Here is a 20,179-nt window from a genome sequence, read left to right as displayed (position 1 = left end):
AAGGGCACAGCTTTGTCTTTCTAGACTATAATGTGATGGTAAGAATATCAGATTTTGATCTTTTACCAAAAGAAAAACAAGTATCTAGTCCTCCAGGATGAATATTCCTACCTCTCTTTTACTGAGCAACAGAACACAGAAACAACTCGGTTCCTGCACAGAGTACTTCTTTACAAGCTAGGACACACTGGACCAAAGTGTGTGTGTCTGCCTGTCTGTCTTCTTTTTAAAGCAGCCACCACCATGGTACCGGCTGGAGAGGCCAAACAGAAAAAGAAGCTGTTTCCTTTCACAGTAGGCTGGTAAGGATAACACAGTCCTTACTGGCAGTTTGGGGATTAAATGGAATTTGCTACACCAGAGAATGGACTGAAAGCGAGAAATGTTATTATCCTTCCTGATTCTCTGGAGTCAAGAGGGTGAGAAATCCAGCTACAAAGGGAAACCAAGCCCAAAAGAACCAAAACCTTTATGCAAAACTCTCTGCTGCTTCAGAGCCATCATCAGTTGCTTTTGAAGACTATTGCCCTGGCAAGCCAACACACACCCCAGGGACTCACCGAGCATTTCTGCCCACCCACTCAGCTCTTAAGAGGTATTGAGATGTTATTTACAACCCACCTTTTTAAGCCGATAAGAACATAAGAACATAAGAACATAAGAAGAGCCTGCTGGATCAGGCCAGTGGCCCATCTAGTCCAGCATCCTGTTCTCACAGTGGCCAACCAGGTGCCTGGGGGAAGCCCGCAAGCAAGACCCGAGTGCAAGAACACTCTACCCTCCTGAGGCTTCCGGCAACTGGTTTTCAGAAGCATGCTGCCTCTGACTAAGGTGGCAGAGCACAGCCATCATGGCTAGTAGCCATTGATAGCCCTGTCCTCCATGAATTTGTCTAATCTTCTTTTAAAGCCGTCCAAGCTGGTGGCCATTACTGCATCTTGTGGGAGCAAATTCCATAGTTTAACTATGCGCTGAGTAAAGAAGTACTTCCTTTTGTCTGTCCTGAATCTTCCAACATTCAGCTTCTTTGAATGTCCACGAGTTCTAGTATTATGAGAGAGGGAGAAGAACTTTTCTCTATCCACTTTCTCAATGCCATGCATAATTTTATACACTTCTATCATGTCTCCTCTGACCCGCCTTTTCTCTAAACTAAAAAGCCCCAAATGCTGCAACCTTTCCTCGTAAGGGTCACCGCCAGTTCAGACCCCATGAGCGTATATGTGAAATTCAGATTTTTTTGCTCCAATATGCATAATTTTACACTTGTTTATATTGAATTGCACTGGCCATTTTTCCGCCCATTCACTCAGTTTGGAGAGGTCTTTTTGGAGCTCTTCGCAATCCCTTTTTGTTTTAACAACCCTGAACAATTTAGTGTCGTCAGCAAACTTGGCCACTTCACTGCTCACTCCTAATTCTAGGTCATTAATGAACAAGTTGAAAAGTACAGGTCCCAATACCGATCCTTGAGGGACTCCACTTTCTACAGCCCTCCATTGGGAGAACTCTGGGAACACCTAAACAGAGCCCAACCGTCAGCTGGCTGAGACTGATGGGCGCTGTAGTCCGAAACACCTGGTGGGTTGGCAAAGCCCACACAGCTTGAGGTGTTGCAAAACATAAGGGAATATGGAAAAGCACACAACACCTCCACCCCACTCTCCAGCCTGCCACTCTAGCCTTCCATGTAAGGCCCATTACAATAGATGGCCTGAAATCTGCACAATTTCCCTCTGTGGCTAATAGCAGCTCTGAAAGAGGCCAATTGGAGTGGGGCTCTCTAGGCATGGTGGGAGGAGGTGAGACCCTCCTCCACAGTCCTGATCCAAATCAGGGCCCCTCACAGCTGCTTTCACAAAAATAAAACTGTCTTCAGGGTGCTAAACACGGAACTCCAGCATAACATGCAGTCTGGCCTTTAAACTGAGGGTATAAGGCAAGAGGCCTGTCCCCACGGAAGATGAACCACATTGGAGGGTTGCCCTTTGGTGGAAGTAGCCATTCATTTCTCCAACACCTGCCTGGAAGAGGTGTCTGGGACTAACATACTCATACACTGAGCAGAGGATTGGAGTAGATGGCCTCACAGGCCCCTGCTAACTCTGCAATTCTATGATAAGAACTATGTGTATTGTGAGAGTACATCATCCAGCCCTTAGCATATGAAACCACCTTATGAATTGGACCGTTCATCTTACTGACCCAGCAATATCCGTTCCTGCGTAAAGTCCCTGGCAGAGAGAAGGAGCATGGGCCCAAAGGCACATATTTGCATAAAACTTGCAAATGCTAATGTATACATATAGATTCAAATTTAGAATTTAAATGTCACAGAATGCAAACCAACCAATTTCCTATCCAAATAACTCTAAATGAATCCATTTGCCGCTCACCCTGTATCACCGATATTAGTCCCAGTTGATTTACAAAACAGATCTTGCTCCAAAGTAATTCAATTCCCCTTCAATAGCATTACGCCCAAATCATCTCTAGATGAATTTATCTTAATGTGTTCCCCAGAAATGAATATCCTACCCAGTAACCCAGATCACCCCTCAATTCAATTTCCCCCAAATTCATCATCCACCGGAACAATGTGGGCCACTTAAAAAAGATTGGTGCCCCTCTCCATGGACCCACACCTGACAATGCCCCCGGAGGGGGGTCTTTCCCAGCTTGGTCCCCTAATGTCCTTTTTTAACTGGGGGTGCCGGACTGCACCTCTAAACATGGCAGTAATTATTTGCAGCTCCAGCGTTAGGCATCAATCAGAAACATACTGTACACAAAGCTAGCAGTTAAGCTACTTAAAATTCCTCTGTGTCTCGATGATGAAAGGTTCAATTTTAAAGTATAAAGTTCATTCCAAACCCACAGGAAAGAGACTGTCTCATTGCTGTAGGGCCTGGAGGCCTCAGGAGAGACTACTAGCCATAAAGGAGAATGTCTGAAATGGGCTACCTGCATCTGCTTCCTGGCAAACGACTTGCTGGATTGGATTACAGTCGCAACTTCTAAAAAACCATCACCACCAAAGCAGCGCAAGAGTTGAACGACAGACAAGAAAAGCTCTGAGTACAGCAAGGATGGGGAGCCTGCGGCTCTCCAGGTACTGCAGGGTTACAACTCCCATCATCTCTGTCCACAAGCCATGTTAGGAGATGCAGTCCAACAGCCTCTGGAGGGCCACTTCCTCATCCCTGACACACAGAAAACCAAGACAAGAATTAATGTAAGGGAGGATTTCACATCAAGCCCCATCCCAGCTGTGCAAGACCCCTAGAGACAAGAGAGGAGGCTTTTGTACAAGGTCACTGAGATCCCCACAGGCCTGGAGATACTGACTCAGCACTGGGATTGGCTCCGCCACTCTCACTCCCGCCTGCCACATCATTGTTCTCTGTGTTAACAGCAAGATCAATACCCACAGAGCCTCTTAGCTCAAGTATTGCACATCCATTTCCTCCTCCCAGGGCAAACACAAAGCAAAGCAAAAAAAGGCAGTCTCTCTCTCTCTCTTTCCCACCCCTATTCCCAATCTCTAGGCAACCTGTCTGGGGAGCCTGATCGGACCCATAGAAAGTCACACAGCTGGGGAAAAAGAATGGGGAGATGCTCCAAAGTCAAAAGGATGATCAATGGTAGGATACTAACCAGCAACCAGAAACTATACAGGACTTTCTCTCTTCATTTAAACTAGGATTTAGTAGTGCTGCAGTGTTCTATCAATTACAGCAAGAATGGACAGAATGTAGATTGGTAGATCTACCGGTAGATCTCTGGCTGGTCTCCTGTAGATTGACCAGGGTTTCTGACTCCCAGTTGCTTCAACAACAGCTGAAGCAAAATGACCCTTTCCACCTAAATTAGGCTCCGAGTTCAATCCTGGCACTGAAAACAATTTCTGAGTGAGAGCAACTGACCTTAAAATGTGATCCTGATTAATCAGGCGGCAAATGCTGTAAAGTGTTTAATTATTCTGAATAAAAGTTCCTTACACACCACAGGTGGTAGGTTCTGTTTGAGCAGAAGACACACACACACACCCGTCTCTCCTACACAGGAGGCAGGGAATATGGCCTTTAATGCAACATCATCTAAAGACAAAAAGCAGGCAGGATTTTCTCCTGCTAACTATTGTTTACTCATATGAAAGTTTATGTAAATACAATCAACTAACTGATCAAACAATTACAAGTCACAAAATTAAATGCCTACGTTTCTTCTAAGCAAGATGACAGCTCTAGTATTTAGTGTTTAAGAATAGGAAGGGTAGGGGCCCCTTTTAATGGCAAGTTCATTTTTGAACACTCATGTATTTAAGAGAGCCCCATCAGAGTACAGTAAGATCACAGCCTTCCCCAGCCTGGTGCTGTCCAGATGTTTGAGGCTACAACTCCCATCAGCTGTAGCATGTGCTGGCTAGGAGCTGTGGTCCAAATCTCCAGGCACCGGGTTAGCAAAGGCTGCTGTAAGATGCATGGAAAAGCAATTGTGCTATACATGCTTGATCCTGCTTGTGCAGGACAGGCCTTAAAGGCTGGGTTGTTCCAAGACTGTTCAGAATGCTGTGGGATGTTTCTCCAAGCATGGTTTAAGCAGCAAGAGAGGTCCTCATTCCCAAATAGTGCTCTTCACTTGCAAAATTCATTCCAATATTTTATTGCACATTAGTTGCTGTTCCTGACTCACAGATGCATAACTAAGCATGAAATAAGGTGCTTGTACAATGAGGTTTTTTACTTTTTTTTACAATGAGGAGGGAGGTTCTGAACCCAAGTCAACTGAATTCCAGGTTCTTTTCCCCAAAATTAGAATACTTAGTGCTTTTAAATCTTCTGTCTTCCCCAGCCCTCTAGCTCTTGTGAACATTAACTCTCATGCTGGCTGGGGCTGATGGGAGTTGTAGTCCCAAAAAGCCGGAAGGCAGCAGATTTAGGGAAAACAAACAGCTATTATCTCAGCAACCCTTCAGGCAGTGGCGTGGGGGGGGGAGCGCCCTGGGTGTAGGCAATAAGGGGGTGTATTGTGTGCCTGCCGCTGCTGGGCAGGATGTGCCGCTTTCAGATGCAGCTCGAACAGGGATAAAACGGCTTCCCCCGTTTCCTCCGCACTCTTTTAAATTGAACTGCAGCTGTGAAACAATGTGCCCCCCCCCACATGCCCTCCCCTTGTTTAGATCAGCTGCAAAATACACTCGCCACCTAGTCAGATGTTTGTTACTGTTTCTGGGCTGCGGCCACCAGAGTCCTCTTCTCCCTCTTTCCCCCTCCCGGGCTATAGTAGCCAGCCAGCGTTTCACGCCCGCCTCTCTTGCTCTCTGTCTCTCTCTCTCTGCGCAATGCCCAACAGCTCTTCTCCTCTTGCAGCCAGGCAGCATTATGACTTTCGTGGGCCCCTTCCTCCAGAATAATATCAATATTAAAAATTATTTTTGATATAACTTTAAATACTTCAACATTTTTTCCTGTTTTAGGCAAAATGTAATAGATTTTTGTGGGCCCTAAAAATTTCATTTTTTTCTGATGTGAGAAAAAAATTAAAAGTTTTTTTCGACTGTAAAAGTTTGTTTTTTTCATCTGATTTTAAAAGAAATCAAAACATTTTTGTGGGCCCCTAAAAGTATCGTGGGCCCTAGGCACTGTGCCTACTGTGCCCTGCTTGCAGCCCGTCCTGCTCTCCTCGCCCGAGGAGCCCGGCGGCAGCAGCACTACTGCCACTCTTCATACTTCTGATCTCTCTGTGCTTGGTGCTCTCTTTGGGAAACCTTTTTCCCCCCTCCTCGCCAGAAACAGATTTCCTACATTTCATCAGTCCACATCAGTCTGAATGGAAGTTTAATGCTTACTTTTTCTGGTGGAGGGGAGGGGACGGGTTGAAACAACGACGCGGCAAATACAATTGACACCAGTTTACCCTTGCAGCGCAGAGATATTGAATTACAAACTATTGGCAGGGACTTTGGGCTGAGAAGGGTGCAGCTCCTACTTATGGTGCCTCCAATATTCTGATTCAGGGGAGGTGGGGTGGGGGGAAATTCCTTAAAAATGATAATAATAAGCCAGCTGGGATTTATGGAAAGCATATAATTGAAAGCATTGTGTGCTGTGAAATGTTTCATTTTTGGATGAGATTTAATTTTAGCTTTATTTCTTAAAAGGTGAGATCCATACCCCACTGAAGTAAATAAATAAAGGGCAATTCATTTTCTTTATCAAATGTCTGGGAAAGCTCATATCACATTAATCCACTTACACTTCTAAATATAAATATGTTTTCTCCCTGCTGGCCCAAGACCTGTTGGTGTCTGAATGGAATGTCCATATGAACTCCCCCTCCCCTAATTAACATGGTACAATCTCTTAGGAAGTTCTCCTGTGTACAGAGTCAATCAAAGCAGCAGACCTGGACAAGAAGGCTCTCTAGAACAAGGGTGGAGAATCTGTGGCCCTCCAGATGTGGGCCCCCTCCAGACTGGTGTTTTATTTCTGGTGTATTCCGCAACATGTTCTTGACACAATAATAGTGCTTTAGTGGTAGGTGTATTCTGCTTTAGTTTATCCTGCTGCCACATCCTCAGTGCTGCCACATTTATTGTTGTCTAGACGGGCTGTAGCACAACAAAAGCAGGACAAAAGTAAATCAGAACACTTGTGGCGTAAAAAGTTAGGGAATTTCAGCCAGAGGTTATGAGATATGCACTGACTGGAAAGGAAGCAGTGTGGACATCCCAAAACTTTTCCAGGTGCAAACAGTATTGAAAGCTGGGTCACGTGTGATGGCCCCAGTACCATCATGAGCACAAATCATCACATGTGCAATAAAAAGGATGTCTGGAGGGGCCTGTGGTTGGACTACAACTCTCATCATCTCTGACCATTGGCCATGCTGGCTTGGGCTCATGGAAGCTGGAGTTCCAACAACATCTGGAGGGCTAAAAGTTCCTCATGCCTGTCCTAGCGGATGGCTCCCTTCTTGACTCAGGTCTGATTTTGCCAGCGCTCAAAATCCACAGCCTGTCTGAGGCCATCACTTCACCTTTCTTCATGGTAGGGCTGCCTCTGCAGGTCTTGTTGAAATACATCTCTGGGTGATATGGAAGTGCCTGACAGGCAGAGAACTGTATCACTAGCCCTGCAATCCCAAACCATATATGTGACAGCTTCTAGCTGAGGAAAAGGGGGTTTAATGAATGAAATGGTTGCAGGGTGGTTTTCTTTTGGAAGGTGGTGAAGTGATCATGTAGTTGTTTCACCATGTACCCACATAATTGGCTTTTCACAATTACTACTTTCCCCAAACTTTTTTAAAATCAACAATCATTTTCCAAAGCTTCGAAATGTTTTCTTAAATAGGAATGGAAGTAAAGCAACCATTCTACTTCACCATGTATGTATGCATATATTTATAAGTTTTCTTACCCATCACTCATCATAAGGTCCCAGGACAGGTTACAGCATAATATACAGTATAAAAAGTTTTACAATTATAAAAACAGGTAAAACTGTTCCAACCAGAACTGAACAATATACATTCAGCAAAAGAGGTGAAAGAGGTCCCACTAAACAAAATACCTTAACTGACAAAGGTCAGGATAAAGAGGCGTAGCTTCAGCATATGGCAAAAACTGTATAAAGAAGATGCTAAACTCACCTCTCTGTGGGGAGGGAATTTGACTACTTAGGGGTTTCCACAGAGTATGCCTTCTCTCGGGCCACCACTCCACACTTTGGAAGGTGGTGGAACTACCAAAGAGCCCCCCCCCAGATCTTAATGCCTGAGAAAGTTGGTAGAGATGGAGGGGGGTGGGGACATAGAGCATCTTCACTTAGCCCGCATCTCACCATCTAAACAAGGTTATTTATTTCGTCTAAAAAATGAATCACATCATTAGTTTGAGGACCTGAGTAATCTCAATACATTGAGATATACTGAGTGAGATCCAACCGTGGCAGCCCACTAGTACAATAGCCATGTTGTTAATGGAAGCCCTGTTAGTAACTGAAAATAATTTTGTCATATAGAGGAGGAGGGTGTTTAAAAATGATCAGCTCCGGGTGTCAAATACGCTAGGTACGCCACTGCCTTCAGGCAGCCTCATGTATGCAAGATGGGGTCCGGATTATGCTAACCAAAGCCACGTCGATCTGGGGACTTCCCAGCTCACGGTCAACACTGCATTACACCTGCACTAGCCACTGGACCACACTGCTTCTCCATGAGCACCTTGAAATGGCTCAGTTGACCTTGCAATTTCCATCCTTCACCCAGGGAGGGAGAGAGACGGAAAGGCGCTTCCCCATCAACACACACACCGGCACACCCGCCGCAAACTGTGCGGTTCCTGCCGAATCAGACGGACCTCATCCTCTCCGCCTCCAGCAGCCAGAGGGGAGCCCAACACGACCTGAGCGAAGAAGGGGGGGGCTGACCCAGGGGGCTGCAGGCCCGCTGCAGTGAAGACCCCGCCGCCTCCAAGCGCCACTGCTGGCTTCAGCAAGGCGAGGAGCACGGAAGGACGGGGAGATTCGCCGCTCTGCTGGGCCCCGGGAAAGAGGGGGCTTCCAGGGGGAAGAGGCAGCCGCAGCAGCCCTCACACGGGGCCGGGGGTGGGAAGACGCTCACCACTAGAGGAATCCGGCCCCACCGACCTACCACCGTCCCCTCCACGCGCATCCCCCTCGCCGTGCAGGGGGCTAGAGGGACCCCCCCAACCCGCCCTCTGTGCGAAGCCCATCCCAGGCAGAAGACCCAGAGAGCGGCAAAAAGAGAAGACCCTGAGGCTTTTCCGCCCCGCATCAGCCGCCGCCCCGGGCTGACCCCTCGGCGACCCCCGATGCCAGGGATGCTTGCTTCCAAGTGCGTGTGGCAAGCTTGATGGGGCTTCCTTGCGAGTAGACACGCAAGGCTCGCAGCCTAAACGCGAGCACCCAGTAAGCCCCGTGGCCCGGGCATCGCTGGGCGTTACTCTAGAGTAAGCGTGCAGAGCCCTTGCTGGGGCGGGGAGAGGAACCCCCGGGAAAGCTGCCCAACCCGCCCGGCTGTTTCCTCGGAAGCCAACGGCGCCCAGAGGCCGGTCAGCTCCCTGGCAAGGCACGGCCTTGCCGGGCTCACCCTTCTTCTTGAAGAGCCGTAGCAGCGAGGGCAGGCTCCGCCCGAGGAAGACCACCATCGCGACGCCCGGCGTGGCCAACTCGGGGCCAGGGAGGCGCCTGCGTCCTTCTCTTCAGCCAGCCCGCGACGGGGAGGCGCCGCGCCGCTTCGCCCCTTTCGCCGTCAGCCTCGCTCGCCGGGGCGGGCCCAGCGCCGCACTATCGCCCCGGCACCGCGAGGAGGCGGCGGCCGGAGACGAGGCGGGCGCGCGGGTCTCGGGCGCGCTCCTTCCAGGCGCGTCCCCCTCCCGCGCCAGCTGTTCAGACGGCACGGGGGAGGGATGGGAGCTCAGTACGGCTCCTCCGGTTCCTTCTCGCCTCCCAAGGAGCCACATTCAAACCAGCTGTACAAGAAGTCCGAAAACAGCTTCACACGGCGGAGCGTCCCTTTTCGGGTATACCAAAAATGCTTTACACATACGTTTGGAAACGTACAGAATAGGAACGGGTGAATACCGAACACGTGTCATCATCTTACACGATTAAGGCTGTTGGTCGGGAACCCGGGTCCATCAGCTGATGTCGCGCTAGTGATCCAGGGTCATCGCGAAAAATGGTGACGTTTTCATAGCTCTCCACATCGCCTCCAAGTGGCTATGAAGATGCACTTGTGAATTCGTCTACACTCCTCAGGAAGCCTGGCAGAGCTGCGGCACCATCCTGGTGCCCCCCATATATTTTGGATTACAATTCCCATGGCCCCAGCATGCTGGCTGAGGCTGATGGGATTTGTAATCCAAAGCACCTGCAGAGCACCAGGTTGTGAAAACCTGCTAAAGACATGGAGAGGGTCAAAGACTGGACAGCACCACCACACTGGGTGTGAGGGCAGGCTGGTGGGACTGGCAAGTTGCCTGTCTGTAGCGCAGCCAAGCCTGTGGAAAAGAATGACAGAGAGGTGAAGGGTGCCAGTGTCACTGAAAAAGGCATTCCACCTGTGAGACAGCTTTGCAGGCTCCAAACCTGATGCAAAGAATTTCCCTTCCACTGAGTTCAGGGTGGGTTTTTTTTAAAAAAAAGTCGCCACCCCCATACTGATGACCACTCTTCCCACATTCCTGTGACTCAGCCCACACTCACTGTACACACAGCCAGAACATACACTTCACACAGGAAGAGCAAAACTCAGGCGATAGGCTGGACGGCACAGAGCTACACCTCTCTGGCCCCTTGTCATGTAGTACACTGAGGGCTAACAAAGGAGAAACTATTATTTATTGTTATTATTACATTTATTGTTATTAAATAATATGGGAAAAGAGCACCTTGCACAAAACAGCCTTCAAGCCACCACCAGGAATTTCTGCACATTGCTAACAGTTCTCCTCCTGGCACCCAAACACCCAGCCCCACACCTTTCCAATAATGGGAGGATCGAGCACCCACACGCAGAGAAGCCAGGAAAGTGGGGAAGGCTGTCGCTCAGTGGTACCTCTGCCTGAAACCCTGCTGTTGCCAGCCAGTTTAGACAATCCTCAGTTAGATGGATCGATGGCCTAACTGTGTAAGGCGGCTTCCGTTGTCCCTAGAATATAAAAGCAAAGCGGAACTGCTGTGACGTCCCATCCCTCTTTGCCCTATGGCAGGGGTTCCCAAGCTGTGGACCACCAGTGCTCCATGAGCATCATTTCAGTGATCCACAGCATGGTTGAAGACAGGAGATGGCACACCTATCCCACTGAATATCCATATTCATTTTTAATTATATTTTTATTTCTTCTTTTATTTCTTATATTGTAATTTTGTGTCACTATATGAACGTAATTGTGATTAACCAAACAGAGCTTTTTATTGTATTAACAAAACGTTTCAGCTTCCGCCTTCATCAGCTGCCAACATACAAATGCTGTTACCAAGGTGGCAGTTATAGAGCTTTGAGGATGGAATGCTCAGAGGGGCTTCATTTGCAGAAGCTAAGTAGTGGTGGTACTGTCTTCCAGGTTCAGGCCATCTGGTGCCAATGTGTCCAGAGAGCATATCCAAAAGTTCTCCCTTTTGGTCAATGCTGCTGGATCTGCTGGCATCTCTATCGCTGTAATGGAAAAGTCCAACAGGCTGTGACCCTCAATGTTAAAATGCTTTGCAACTGGTTGCTCCACTTTTTTTGTCAAAATTGCTGACTTGTGGTTCCTGAAGCACGTGCGTAGGTCAGTTGTGGTCTTTCCACAAAAAGAGCATGTATAAAGAATGGAAGGAAGGACGCATCACCAAGGAAGAGTACCGACAAGCGGCTCGGGCTTGCAGGAATAGCATAAGGAAAGCTAAAACCCAGAATGAGCTGAGGCTGGCGAGGGAAGCGAGGAACAACAAAAAGGGGTTTTTCAGATATGTTCAAAGCAAGAGAAAGACCAAGGAAACGGTGGGACTGCTGCTCAATGAGGATGGCAAAATGTTGACAGATAACAAGGAAAAGGCAGAACTGCTCAACGCCTATTTTGCCTCCGTTTTCTCCCAAAAAGGGAACAGTGTGCAACCTTGCATGGGTAGCAATCTCAGTAAGGGGTCGGGATTGCAGTTCAAGATTGATAAGGAGATAGTCAGGAAATACCTAGTTAACCTAAATGAGTTCAAATCTCCAGGGCCCGATGAACTGCATCCCAGAGTATTGAAGGAACTTGCGGATGTACTCTCGGAACCTCTTGCCATCATCTTTGAGAAATCCTGGAGAACGGGAGAGGTGCTGGAGGATTGGAGATGGGCAAACGTCATCCTGCTCTTTAAAAAGAGTAAAAAAGAAGATCCGGGGAATTACAGGCCGGTCAGTCTGACTTCAATACCGGGAAAGATATTAGAACAGATAATAAAAGAGTCCATTGGTAACTATCTAGATGACAATGCTGTGATTAGTAGGAGCCAGCATGGGTTTGTCAAGAAAAAATCCTGTCAAACTAATCTCATCTCTTTTTTTGATCGGGTCACTAGCTTAGTAGATGATGGAAATGCTGTAGATGTCATCTATCTAGATTTCAGCAAAGCGTTTGACAAAGTCCCCCACGACCTTTTGATTAGCAAACGGTCAAATGCGGACTACATGGAAATACTGTCAGGTGGATTCACAACTGGTTGGAAAACCGTACTCAAAGAGTGGTCGTCGGTGGCTCTGCTTCGGACTGGAAGGAGGTCTTGAGTGGAGTGCCACAGGGTTCTGTCCTGGGGCCGATACTCTTCAACATTTTTATCAATGACTTAGACGATGGGGTGGAGGGAAGCCTTATGAAGTTTGCAGATGATACGAAACTGGGAGGGGTAGCTAACACAATGGAAGACGGGAATAAAATCCAAAGGGACCCGGATAGACTGGAAAATTGGGCTGAAATTAATAAAATGACATTCAATAAAGACAAATGCAGGATTCTGCATTTAGGCCACGAAAACAAAATGCACGGGTACAGGATGGGAAATACCCGGCTTAGCAGTAGTGCGTGTGAGAAGGACCTTGGAATTGTAGTGGATTGCAAGTTGAACATGACCAAGCAGTGTGATGCTGCGGCAAAAAAGGCAAACACGGTTTTGGGCTGCATAAACAGAGCTATAGTTTCCAGGTCAAGGGAAGTAATAGTCCCACTATATTCTGCATTGGTCAGGCCTCATCTGGAATATTGCATTCTGTTCTGGGCGCCTCATTTTAAGAAAGATATAGACAAGTTAGAGCGGGTTCAGAAGAGGGTGACGAAGATGATAGCCGGTATGGAGAACAAGCCTTAAAGACCTGGCTCTTTCAACAGGCCTTCGGGATTTCCAGGGAGGGTTAATCACTATGATTGGAATGCCTCGTACCCTGTATTAGTATTGTTTTTGCTGCTGCATTGTTTATATTGCATTATTGTATTTTTGTATTGTGTTTTAATTGCCTACTTGTATGTCGCCTAGAGTGGCCATTGGCCAGATAGGCGACACATAAATTAAATTTATTATTATTATTATTATTAAGTCTTATGAGGAAAGGTTGAAGGAACTTGGCATGTTCAGTCTGGTGAAGAGAAGGCTGAGGGGTGACATGATTGCACTCTTTAAGTACCCGAAGGGCTGTCACATAGAGGAGGGTACAGATTTGTTCTGTGCTGCCCCAGAGGGTAGGACTAGGTCTAATGGTTTTAAGTTGCAGGAGCGTAGATTCAGATTGGACATTAGAAGGAACTTCTTGACAGTAAGGGCGGTTCGGCAATGGAACCGACTGCCTAGGGAGGTGGTGGGATCCCCTTCGCTGGATGTCTTCAAGCAGAGGCTGGACAGCTATCTGCGGGAGATGCTCTAGCTGTGGATTTCCTGCTGTGAGCAGGGGGTTGGACTCGATGGCCTACAAGGCCCCTTCCAACTCTATGATTCTATGATTCCTATGTACTGGATATGACATCCTGGTCTTTTGCACTCGATGATGTAAACTATATTGCAGGACCTATAGGTGATGTTCTGTTTGATGTAATATGTCCTGCCTGTCCTAGTGCTTGTAAAAGTGGCTGTCTCCCTGAGGTACACACAGGTGATACAGCGTTTGGAGTGACGAGACCCTGGATTGGTGATAGATGGTTTAAGCCCAGCTCTCACCAACAGTCTGTGCAAATTAGGAGGTTGGCGAAATGCTATAACAGGAGGCCTGCTGATGGCTCCAGTAAGATGTTCAGAGTTTGCCAGCAATGGGTAGCTCTCCCTGATTGCTCGGTGATTGTTAGGAGATGCTGGATGGAAATCTACCACAAATGGAATCCGTTGCTCTCTGCTCTTTCACACCTCAGTATGATGGAGGAGGTTTTCTCTGGACAGAATGGAGGCTCGGTGGATGTTGCAATTGATAATACGTGGAGAATATCCTCTTAGAAGAAGGTGTTCTTTAAGTTTACTGATCCTTCTCTGGTATTTATCTTCAGTGTTGCAAATATATATCAGTGTTGCAAATATATATATATATATATATATATATCAGCCCTTTCTCCCAGTAGGAGCCCAGGGCAGCAAACAAAAGCACTAAAAACACTTTCACACATCATAAAAACAGACTTTAAAATATATTAAAACAAAACAACCATTAAAAACATATTAAACAAAACATCTTTAAAAGCATTTTTTTTAAAAAAAAAGCTTTAAAAAGATCTGTATTTTAAAAAAGGGTTAAATACATATTAAAAAGCAGTTCCAACACAGATGCATACTGGGATAAGGTCTCTACTTAAAAGGCTTGTTGAAAGAGGAAGGTCTTCAAAAGGTGCCGGAAAGATAACAGAGATGGCGCCTGCCTAATATTTAAGGGGAGGGGATTCCACAGGGTTGGTGCCGCTACGCTAAAGGTCCACTTCCTATGTTGTGCAGAATGGACCTCCTGATAAGATGGTATCTGCAGGAGGCTCTCCATGCAGAGCGCAGTGGGTATATAAGGGGCAAGACGGTCTTTGAATTCTATAGGATTACAATTGCTAAAACAGAACAAATACCCATTAAGCGGCCTTCAGCAGTTTTGAAGTGGTCTATGGGGGGAAAGTTTGGGAACTGCTGCCAAAGGTGAGCACTCTGTTTTGTATGGACTGCAGTGTACTAACGCTCTTCCCCCCCTGTTGCCATCAATAGCCCTCGCCCCCACCTGCACCCAAGTGTATGCAGAATGAGTTTGCCCCATAGATAGATTTCAGGCACCAGGAATGAGGAACCAGAACTTCCAGATGCTGAAATGTGTGGTGTCAATGCAAACACCTTTGTCTCTCAGTTTTCTGCAGCTGGGGATGCTTTAGTTTAGGGGGTTTCCTGCATGGGGTCTGGCTCTCCCAGACTCTTCATGTCTCAGTCCTCCTCCACTTGCTCTCACATTCTTCTCAGAGCAAATTAAGCCCTTTCATGGCCAACTGTCAGAGTCCTCTCTTCACTCTTCTGGAGGACTCCTTCCCGCCCCCACTACCCAGCTGAATATTCATCAGGCCACTTAGAAAAAGAGGAGACCCCAGCAGGTCAGGCCCACGCCATCTGGCAGGCGGCAAGAACTCACACAAGGAGCCCGTGCAGCTGCAAGGCCAGGAGACAGAAGGGAAGCCGCTCGCTCATTCTTCTGGAGCAGCAGCTTGCTGGCACAGGCGGGGGGGGGGAGCTGGGACAGAGGGGGAGATGGAGAGAGAGAAACCCCAATCAGGCCTATGGAAGGATCCTTGAGGAAAGCCTTCCACAAGCCAAAGGTTTGGACTGATGGGAGCTGTAGTTCAAAACATCTGGAGAGCCCTGCATTGGGGGTGTGGGGCAGGGGAAGTGATGGTCCTGAGGGCCAAATGGAGAGGACTGGGGGCTGTGTTTGGCCTTTGGCCCTGAAACTCCCAACCCTGAACTCCAGCAGATGTCATTTAGCAAGACACAAGCCTCTGCTGCCCTCCACGCTCAGAGCCTTGAGAAGAAACTCCCTTCTCTCACATGCCAGCTCACAGGCACCCAACCTCTGCCCTGAAGCCCCCTCAGTCCTCCTCCTCAGTCGATCCCGAGGTGCAACTGCACACATGCACCTCCTTCCCTTGGAGTACTTTAGACTGCAACCTTCTTGGAACAGGAGCCCCCCTCCCTTTTTTCTTCTTTTTAGCCTTGTATTGTTCTGAAAAGTGTACATGGATGGCATCACAAAGCAGCCATCTTGGCCACCAGCCACCCTAATTATCCATTTAAGGGTCCTGCTTGTATTGGAAGGTCTCTGAGCCAGACATGGAGGCTCCTCCCTTCTTTCTGGGCCTTCATCTTTGTCTCTCATCACCCACAGATCTTTGGGTCTCCTCATAGTGTAGCCACAAGAAATGCAACCAGGACTGAGCCTCCACTATGCGCAGCGGTGGGTATCCTCAGCCTGGGGTATGAATGATTCAGCTCTCCAGGCCTCTCTATATGGCCCCTGGGATTCTCCCCAGGCAGGGCCATGGCCAGGTGTGACTGGGCCCCTGAGCACCAGCCTGCCGGGGTCCACAGCACTGCAGCACCGCTTGCGCCAACACCGTCTCCCAAAACAGGCGGTGCAGGTCTTATATAGGCCCGTCTGCCCCACCTACCTCTGGCGTCAGTGTGGGCATACGTCTGCCATCACCCAAAATGGCGGCGGGGGCATCAACCCTTTAGGGACGCCCCTGCCACCATCTTGGATGATGGCAGGCACGCACATGTATTGTGCAGAGAGCACAGAGTGCATGCTAATGCAACAGGTCGGTGAGGCAGACAGACTTATTTAATCCTGAGCCACCCGTATGGGGGGGTGCCTAGGAGAGCCGCAATTTGTGGCAGTGTCAGATTACATGACCTGATGCTGTGGCAGATCATTGAATGGGCTCCACCCTGCAGAGGGGCCCTTGGCAAGGGTCCAACTTGGCTGCATGCCATCCCCAAGCCATGCCCCCTCCTTAGACCATGCTCCACAGCAGCTCTGCTCTGCATCCTCCTGAAGTGCCTTTGCCTGGTTAGAATGTGTCCTTGCCTCAATGGGTGTGGGAGTGTCTCTGTGCATAGAAACCTCCCATTTTTATGTGGCTCGAATCTAGCCTACTATACAAAGTTAAGAGTCACATCCATTGCCCTGTCCCCCACTGGCATACAGCTCAGAGAAGGTTCCCCAGGACGAAATGTAGCTCTTGGGCTGAAAAAGATTTGCCACCCCACTCTACTACTTTGTCAGCCTGCGTGAAATTCTTAAAGGGCACCTGCAAGCAGGCAAAAATGAATCAGGCCCGGACAGTCTCCATTTACCCGCTGAGCAATGGTGCAGCTAGGGCTGGATCTCAGGGCCAAAGTCCAGGGCCCTGCAGTTCAGTCCTCCAAAGGACCACCTAGTGTGGGGCAGACGATGGAGCAAACAGGCCCCACGTCAGCATCTGGGCTGCCATGAGCATACCAGGGCCCACCAAGACTGACTCTGGTTGCCACAGTACCCCTTCTCCTTTAAAATAAAAAAAAGCCAGAGAACGGCTGTCTGGGCAAGTACATGGTTTTTGATATTTTTACTTTAAAAAGTAAGTTTCAATTATTTATCATTTTATTTTTACTTTTTTACATTCTACAACAGAATGGTGCTTATTCTCAAGTAAATGTGTTTAGCATCAGAGAAGAGGATCAAACTCCATTTCATTGCTGTAGTCACCGGGCCTGACTTGGTCAGCCTCTAACAAATATATGCCATATCTATATTTCCTTACAATGCCTCAGTGTAGAAGACCAATTTTGTTGTCCTGTTTTAATGTTTTACCCTCTAAAGTTCTAAATGGCAGATTTGTCAAAGTTCCCTTCAAGGATAGATACTGTCTTTGTAACCATTCAGCAATTCAGTCTCTCATGTTTGTTTAGAAAAAGTAAAACATCAGGGCTGTGTACAGCAACAGAAAAACATTTAAAAGCGAGACAAAACAATTGTTAAAATGATTGGCTATTCAAAAACATTTTAAATAGCTCCTTTTCTTCTTCTTCTTCTTCTTCTTCTTCTTCTTCTTATTATTATTATTACATTTGTATACCGCCCCATAGCCGAAGCTCTCTGGGTGGTTTACAACAATTAAAAACATTAAAAACAAATATACAAATATACTAATTTAAAAACACATTTTTAAAAAAACAAAAAGGTTGGCACAAAAAGGTTTCAAGAGACGCCTGAAAATCAAAAGTGAGGGTGCCTGCTAAATCTCTGCTGGAGGCGTGTTCCACCACATGAGACCAGTTACACTAAATGCCTGATGTTTGGTTGAGGCCAGTCAGGCCTCCGTAACATGGGGGACAACTATCAGTGTTCCTCTGGATGATCTCAGTGATCGGGCTGAGATATATAAGGACTCAGTACTCCTTAAGGTATCCTGGACCAAGTTGTTCAGGGCTTTGTATATCAAGGCAAGGGTTTGAACCTGAACCAGTTGTTCTACTGAACATTTTTTCAAGGGCTTAGAGAATGCATACTGTATCCTCTTATAAAGAGGTTACCCAGCAGATCTTTAGAGACAAAAGGGTCTCTTCCTTGGAGGGAGTAATAAATCTATTCCAGAATAGGTGGCAAAATGTCTGACAGTTGTCAAATCTCTCAAGACATGCCAACTTGTCAGTGTTAATAACGAAAAATTCGTTCTACTGAGGTTGTGATTTTGCACTTGTGCTTTGTTTACTGGTCAGACTGTAACAAACGATTGATTATTCCTGTAGTAATGATGATGCTACAATTGTGAAAGTGCACATGCTCAGAGTATTTCTTTTTTAAAAAATCAGGCTTGGTAAACTTTTGTTTTGTTTGATGTTCTAACGTATTAGGAACATAGAAGTGGTTGTCAAGCATGTAATGGAATTGCAGTCAGGAGGTTGTTAATTGTGTGCTTCGCTACCTGAAGGAGGGGGGATGTACATTCATTAAGTCCACTGCTGCTGAGACACCCTTGAGCCAGCAACAATCAATCATTCTCATGCCATTCAGAAAAGGAGGTAAGAGAGAATATCCCGCATTGACAAAGAAAGAATGCTGTTCCTGCAACACAACTCAGAAGCTGACTCTTGACAAAGTAGGCCAGCTTTTGCCAACTTGGTGCCCTCCAGATGTTTTGGACAACCATTCTCAGCCAGGGTGCCTGAGGCTGATGGCAGTTTTAGTCTCAAACATCTGGAGGTGATCAGGTTGGCAAAAGCTGAAACGACTTTTTCCGGCAGAAAGCCACAATAGCCTTTCATGTGCTACATGACCCTTTGACAAATGCAGGGACTTTTTAACTTGGGTCTTGTGTACCTGGAGCTTGCTAGCTTCTGGGCCATTATCAGCTTCAAAACAAACAACAAAAAGAAAAATAACTCAACTAAAAAATGAACCACATAAAACAAAAAGCCAAGGAAAATAAACGTAGATCACTGTACTAAGAGTAGAGACTGTTCTGTTCTGCAGTTCCGATGTGTCTCCACCTCTGTCTTCTGAAAACTGGGGCACACAATGCTGGCCAAATCCTGCCCCTTTTTACTGCAAAACCTGGTGGGAGCAGCTCAAGCGCGTTTTTTAAAAATTCAGCTTCAAACAGATTTCACAACTCATCAGTAGATCAACCCGTTGCCCCTCCAAGTGTGGCCAATGGAAATCCTTTGCTGTAGGCGACTAGTGTGCTCAAAGCCAAAATCTGTATTTCTATACAAGACTAAATATCAGAATAGAATAATATGTTATAGGAAATTTAGTAACATGAAGTTATCAGCCCCCTCACCAAACTGCAATTCTCAAGATTCTTTGGCAGGATGCTGTGGTGGTTAAAGTGGATTAAAACTGATCAACGCCTGTAGTGCAGACAATATTTATTTCTTTCTTACATTTCTACCCCTATTTCTTTTCATGATAGAAGCCCAAGGTGGCTTACATATGGCTCCCAGGCAGTCTCCCATCAGGCACTGACCAGACCTGACCCTGCTTAGCTTCAGCAGGGAGCTGCCCTTAGGTGCCTTCAGACCATAGCCTGGGATAACACTGCTAAGGACATGTCATTCTCTTCTCCAAGGGAAGCTCCTGTGCAGATACAGTCTTCTCCTGTCCCACTCGGGAGGAGCAAACTCCTCTCTCACTCACCCAAGCTCTTTGTCTCTTACGATTCTGATCAGACACCAGAATACCAAAACGCAGGAGAGAACCTGCAGGCTCCATAAATAGCTGCTGATTTCCTGCTGAATTTAACCTTCACTTGCAGACTCTTGTTCTGCCAGCAACATGTCTGGGCAGAGTGGATGCCTCATCTTAAACAAGATATTTTGCCCTAGTTCTTTTGTTCATCGATCCTGAACCTCTGGCATAACTGAGACACTTCCAGTTTGTCGTGTGATGCTGGTGCAGTAGGGTAGGGATTCAAATAATCTCTCCTTGGACACAAACTCACTAATCCCAACACTGTCCTGGTCTAAAACCAAACTGGCTTCCCACTCTGTTCTCCAATGCAAAGTATACAGGGCAGCCATTGTCAGCCTAGTGCTCTTCAGATGTTTTGGACATAAACTCCCATCAGCCAGGACACCAGATTGGCAAAGGCTTTCACAACAGAGAAGCCAAGGCCTAGGGCAACCTGTAGCCTTTGGCCTACTTT

General features: G+C 47.1%; 1 protein-coding gene across 3 annotated transcripts in view; it reads right to left on the bottom strand.

Moving 5' to 3' along the window:
* The window catches only part of NHSL3 (NHS like 3), a 91,968-nt gene that overhangs the window by 22,964 nt on the left and 48,825 nt on the right, over nucleotides 1–20,179 (bottom strand). Inside the window, exon 1 of one of the 3 annotated variants that reach the window (XM_061597255.1) lies at nucleotides 9,118–9,357. The exons of the other annotated variants lie outside the window; for them this stretch is intronic. Within the exon in view, the coding sequence (XP_061453239.1) occupies nucleotides 9,118–9,175 (58 nt within the window). The 5' untranslated portion in view covers nucleotides 9,176–9,357. Of the gene's footprint in view, nucleotides 1–9,117; nucleotides 9,358–20,179 lie in introns of those variants that run through there. 3 annotated transcript variants of the gene reach the window in all.

The sequence above is a fragment of the Rhineura floridana genome, chromosome 15, assembly GCF_030035675.1.
Source record: "Rhineura floridana isolate rRhiFlo1 chromosome 15, rRhiFlo1.hap2, whole genome shotgun sequence".
Classification (NCBI taxonomy): domain Eukaryota; kingdom Metazoa; phylum Chordata; class Lepidosauria; order Squamata; family Rhineuridae; genus Rhineura; species Rhineura floridana.
Note: the sequence above shows the minus strand (reverse complement) of the source record. Positions and strands in the feature narration are given on the sequence as shown.